The 5,794-nt window shown below is 44.3% G+C and overlaps 2 protein-coding genes across 2 annotated transcripts; both read right to left on the reverse strand.

Annotated features, from left to right (window-relative positions):
• Positions 1-366: 366 nt before the first annotated feature.
• Positions 367-744, reverse strand: LOC109236440. Its single transcript, XM_019402622.1, has one exon. It carries the CDS (start codon positions 742-744, stop codon positions 367-369), a length of 378 nt encoding a protein of 125 aa, XP_019258167.1.
• Positions 745-3,595: 2,851 nt separating this feature from the next.
• Positions 3,596-4,486, reverse strand: LOC109236441. Its single transcript, XM_019402623.1, has 2 exons — positions 4,184-4,486; positions 3,596-4,093 (listed from the first exon to the last, which is right to left on the reverse strand). Exons 1-2 carry the CDS (start codon positions 4,484-4,486, stop codon positions 3,596-3,598), a joined length of 801 nt encoding a protein of 266 aa, XP_019258168.1.
• Positions 4,487-5,794: the final 1,308 nt, after the last annotated feature.

Below are 5,794 nucleotides of genomic sequence, written 5' to 3' on the forward strand. Positions count from 1 at the left end.
AAATAAAATAGTTTTATACAATTACACTTCAGAAAGTAGTTTCCCCACCCCACACTTATATTATGCATAGTCCTCGATGCATGATCACAGAGAAAGATATTAAAACAAGGGTGAGAAATACTCCCTGAGACCCTCTCGGGCCTAGCTCGGTCATGATCCTCAATATTAAGGGTCGGGACAACCCCACACTTAAGCTCAAACATGCTCCTCAGCTTCATCTTTGGGTACTCAGACTTCCCCTACTCTGCAAAATAAAAGCAACACAAAACTTGACACTAAAAAAAATCAATAACTAAAAGATATACATGTTGGGTTGCCTCCCAACCAGCGCCTGATTTAATGTCGCGGCACGACGCAGAGTCTCGCTTACTCATCAGCGAGTACAACCTTTGTCTTTTCACGATCAATCATTCCTCCCCAGTAATGCTTGACTCTATGACCATTCACCAAGAATGTCCTCTCACCATTTAAAGCTCGTAGCTCGATTGCACCATAAGGGGTGAGTCTCACCACCTCAAAAGGACCTGACCATCTCGACTTTAGCTTCCCAGGGAACAGTCGCAGTCTAGAATTGAATAACAATACCTGTTGGCCAGGCTCAAAGTGACGTGGCTTGATATGCTTGTCATGCCATCGTTTGGTCTTTTCTTTATATAGCTTGGCATTTTCATAAGAGTGCAACCTGAACTCGTCTAACTCATTCAAATGCATAAGTCTTTTCTCACCTGCGGCTTCAAGGTCCATGTTCAGCTTCTTAATGGCCCAATATGTTTTGTGCTCGAGCTCAACGGGCAAGTGGCATGCGTTCCCATAAAACCAGCTTGTAAGGGTATGCTCCAATTGGTGTTTTATATGCAGTCCTATACGCCCATAGGGCATCATCCAACTTTGCAGCCCAATCCTTCCTATTCACACTTACCGTCTTCTCTAATATTTGCTTGATTTTTGGGTTTGACACCTCAGCTTGCCCACTTGTCTGCGGATGATATGCTGTAGCAACCTTGTGGCGAACTCCATATTTAGCAAGAAGGTTATTCAACAATCGATTGCAAAAATGAGTCCCTTCATCACTGATTAAGGCCTGTGGAGTCCCAAATCTCGAGAATATGTTCTTTTTCACAAAAGCAGCTACCACCGTGGCATCATTGGTTGGCAGAGCAGTTGCCTCCACCCATTTTGACACGTAGCCAACGGCTAGCAAAATGTATTTGTTTCCTCTGGACGGTGGAAATGGCCCCATAAAATCTATCCCCCACACATCAAAAAGCTCAACTTCTAGAATATTATTCAAACGCATCTCATGCTTCCTTGTGATTGTTCCCGTTCTCTGACATTGGTCACACTTCTTAACGAATGCATGCGCATCCTTGAATAAGGTTGGCCAAAAGAGACCGGATTGTAACACCTTTGCAGCTGTTCTATCTCCTCCATGATGGCCCCAATAAGGTGATGCGTGACAATCATACAACACTAATTCCACCTCTTTTTCAGGAATGCATCTCCTCATCAACTGATCAGCACATTGCTTGAACAAATAGGGCTCATCCCAGTAATAGAAGTTCACATCATGTAAGAACCGCGTTCTAGCTTCAGATTGGATTTCGGGCGGGAGTACTCCACTCACAAGATAATTCACATAGTCTGCATACCATGGGGGAGAGTCTTGGGTTATAGCAAAAAGTTGCTCATCAGGGAACATTTCTTTAATTTGGCCACCCTCCTCCACGTGATCATGATTTTCTAACCGTGATAGATGATCAGCTACTTGGTTTTCTGTCCCCTTTCGATCTCGTATTTCAACATCAAATTCCTGCAGCAACAAAACCCAGCGCATCACACGAGCTTTGGATTCCTTTTTTGTAAACAAATACCTGATTGCTGCATGGTCCGTATGAACTATGACTTTCGTTCCCACTAAGTATGCCCAGAATTTCTCAAAGGCCCACATAACGGCTAACAAATCCTTCTCAGTGGTGGTGTAATTCTGCTGTGCATCATCAAGAGTCTTACTCGCATAGTAGATGGAATAAAACATCTTGTCCTTCCTCTGGCCTAGCACTGCCCCAATAGCAAGGTCACTCGCATCACACATAAGTTCAAATGGTAGAGACCAATCAGGTGCCACAATAATGGGGGCAGTCACCAACTTCTTTTTAAGTTCCTCAAATGCGTTGAGGCAAGAATCATCAAAATTGAAAGAGACATCTTTTTCAAGAAGCCTGCACAAGGGAGTGGCAATTTTTGAAAAATCTTTAATAAAGCGCCGATAGAAACCCGCGTGTCCCAAGAAACTCCGGACACCCTTCACTGAGATAGGTGGAGGTATTTTTGCAACCGCCTCCACCTTTGCTTTATCAACTTCAATGCCGCTCCTAGATACTCTGTGACCCAATATGATGCCCTCTTGTACCGTAAAATGGCACTTTTCCCAATTCAGTACCAGATTTGTTTCTTCACAACGGGCCAGCACCTTGCTTAAATTCCTCAAGCAATCATCATAAGAAGACCCAAAAACTGAAAAATCATCCATAAACACTTCCACAAATTTTTCCACCATGTCGGTGAAAATAGCCATCATGCATCTCTGGAAAGTGGTTGGTGCTTTACAAAGACCAAATGGCATTCGCTTGAAGGCAAATGTGCCATAAGGACAAGTAAAAGTAGTCTTTTCCTGGTCCTCTGGGCATATGACGATCTGATTGTATCCTGAATAACCATCAAGGAAGCAGTAATATTCATGCCCAGCTAACCTGTCTAGCATTTGATCGATGAATGGGAGTGGGTAGTGATCTTTGCGAGTTGCCTTATTGAGCCTTCTATAATCAATGCAGACTCTCCAGCCCGTAACAGTGCGAGTGGGGATTAGCTCATTCTTCTCGTTCTCAACTACAGTCATTCCTCCCTTTTTGGGCACACATTGAACCGGGCTTACCCAGTTACTATCAGAAATAGGAAAAATGATACCTGCATCGAGCAACTTGATTACTTCTTTTTTCACCACCTCTTTCATAATGGGATTTAATCTCCTTTGCTGCTCTACACTGGGCGGTGTCCGTCCTCTAGAAAGATTTTATGCATGCAACGATGGACTAATTCCCTTGATGTCAGCTATAGTCCACCCAATGGCCCTTTTATGCTCACGGAGGACTCTGAGCAATTTTTCTTCTTGAGTGCTGGTCAAGCTGGATGAAATAATCACGGGCAGTGTCTCTAAGTTCCCCAAATAAGCATAGCGCAGATGCGCTGGAAGTGGCTTGAGTTCTAGCTTCGGAGCTTCTTCAATAGATGGCCTGGGGAGGGTCAGAGTGACAGGCCTGTCCAATTCTTCAAATTTTCTAACCCCATGTACATAACAGCATGACATATCCAGCACTTGCTCAATTTCTCCCATCCTTTCATCTTCACCATTTTCTACGTCCCCAATCAATACACGTTCAACAGGATCTGCAGGGCTCATATAAGGTACTAACGACGTGGCATCACCTTCTACCACAGAGATCATGGACAACTCTTCATAGTGGGCTGGTAACTTGAGTGCTCTATAAACGTTGAAGACCTCCACTCGATCACCCACTCTCATCGTCATCTTTCCTTCTCAAACATAAATAATAGCTCGGCCCGTGGCTAAGAATGGACGCCCTAAAAGAAATGGGACTTCCTGATCAGGCTCGTAATCATGGATGATGAAATCAGCTGGGAATATAAAAGACCCCACTTGGACAAGCTCATCTTCAATTACTCCCTCAGGATGAGCAAAGGAGCGGTCAGCTAACTGTAAGATAACTGTTGTTGGGCGTGGTTCACCCAACCCCAACTGTCTGAATATAGATAGTGGCATCAAATTGATGCTTGCTCCAAGGTCACATAGAGCTCGCCCAACATCATGTTTACCAATCGTGATTTGGATAGTGAAACTACCTGGATCCTTCAATTTCTGAGGTAACTTGCCTTGAATTCTGGAACTGCACTCCTCAGTGAGTGCCACAGTCTCGAACTCGGTCAGCCTCCTTTTATTCGCCACAATGTCCTTGATGTACTTTGCATATTTGGGTACTTCCTGTAAGATGTCAACCAATGGAATATTAATTTGTACCTGCTTCAAGATATCAAGAAACTTTTTATATGCGGCATGATCTCGTAATTTCTGCAGTCTTTGAGGGAATGGAGGTGGTGGCCTTGCAACCAATTGTGGGGATTGCTCAGCCACCGCCTCTCCAGCCGGCTTCTCTGGCTCCTTGGCTTTCTCTGATGTTGATTCTACAGTGGCTGGCATCTCATTAAAAGTCACCTGTTTCCTCTTTTTAGACTGAACTTCTTCTAGTTGTCTCCCATTCCTCAACGACACAGCATTAAGGGCCGCCCTAGGATTGGCTTCAGTGTCACTTGGAAGAGCTCCCGCTGGTCTATTATTTTGAGCACTAGCAAGCTGTCCCATTTGACGCTCCAAATTTCTCACTGTTGTGGCGAGGGCTTGCTGTTCAGCCATCATCTTTTTAAACATGTCTTCAAGGTGGCTTGTAGGATTCGCTTGTTGTTCAACCTGAGGTGGTCTATATTGTTGTTGAGGTGCTTGCGGCCTGTATTGATTCTGAGTGCCCTGGTTTCCACCCCAAGAGAAGTTTGGGTGGTTCCTCCAGTTGGGATTGTAAGTGTTCCCATATTGGTTTGTTTGGCCCCTGTTTGAATTACCCACAAAGCAGACAGACTCTGGGTTCGCGGGGCATATGTCGCTCGTGTGCCCTTCTCCACATATTTCACAAAAAGCTTGAACCTGTTGTACCGGTTGTGTTTGCTGCTTGTTGATACTCAAATTCATCTGGTTCACTTGATTGGCCAGTGTAGCAATCTGCGCTGATAATGCTGAGACGACATCTAACTCAAGAACCCCTGCAGACTTTTGCACTGTGTGCCTGCCCATCTCTCCTTGCCAATCCGGATTGCTCTTGGAGAATTTGTTCAATAATGCATATATCTCGTCAAAGTTTTTCTCCAACACTTGACCCCCAGCTGTAGCATCTACCAGGATCTTTGTTTCAGAATGTAGCCCTTCTATGAAAGTGTGAGCTAACACTTCATTCGTCTGATTGTGATGAGGACAGTCTCTGAGTAGCCCCTTGAACCTTTCCCAAGCTGAGTATAACGATTCACCTGCTTTCTGTTTGAAGGCCACTATTTCACTTCTGATCTTTGCAGTTTTTCCTGAAGGAAAGAACCTTGCTAGAAATTTTCTCGCCAAATCATTCCATATTGTAATGGAGTTAGCTGGTTATGCCTTTAGCCATCGCTTAGCCTCACCCAATAGAGAGAATGGAAAAAGTGTGAGCCTCACATAATCTGGAGTGACCCTGTTAGTGATATAAGTATCACTAATCTCCAAGAAGTTCAGAATGTGCTGCTGCGGATCCTCATGTGGAAGACCCATAAATTGCCCGTTTGCATGAAGCAACTGGATCATGCTCTGTTTCAGCTCAAAGTGCCCAGTGATCCTGGGCTTCACAATACTGGAGGTGACATTAGCAATGCTGGGCATTGCTACCTCCTGAACAGCCATAGGTTGCTCCTCTGCCATGTTCACAGGAAATTGAACAAGTGCCTGAATATTATTCGTGTCACTTGCTTCCCTCAACCTCCTGTGAAATGTTCTCTCAGGTTCAGGATCAAAGCCTTGAAGTCTGTCCTGGCTTTTGACCCTACGCATTCAATCAAAGTTCTTGAGATTTGAGAAACAATCAAGCAACGTTAGACTAGGCGAAATAAGCAAATAAAGCAAAAATTAGCAAGTAGTTAATATTCA

The sequence above is a fragment of the Nicotiana attenuata genome, unplaced genomic scaffold (assembly GCF_001879085.1).
Source record: "Nicotiana attenuata strain UT unplaced genomic scaffold, NIATTr2, whole genome shotgun sequence".
Taxonomy (NCBI): domain Eukaryota; kingdom Viridiplantae; phylum Streptophyta; class Magnoliopsida; order Solanales; family Solanaceae; genus Nicotiana; species Nicotiana attenuata.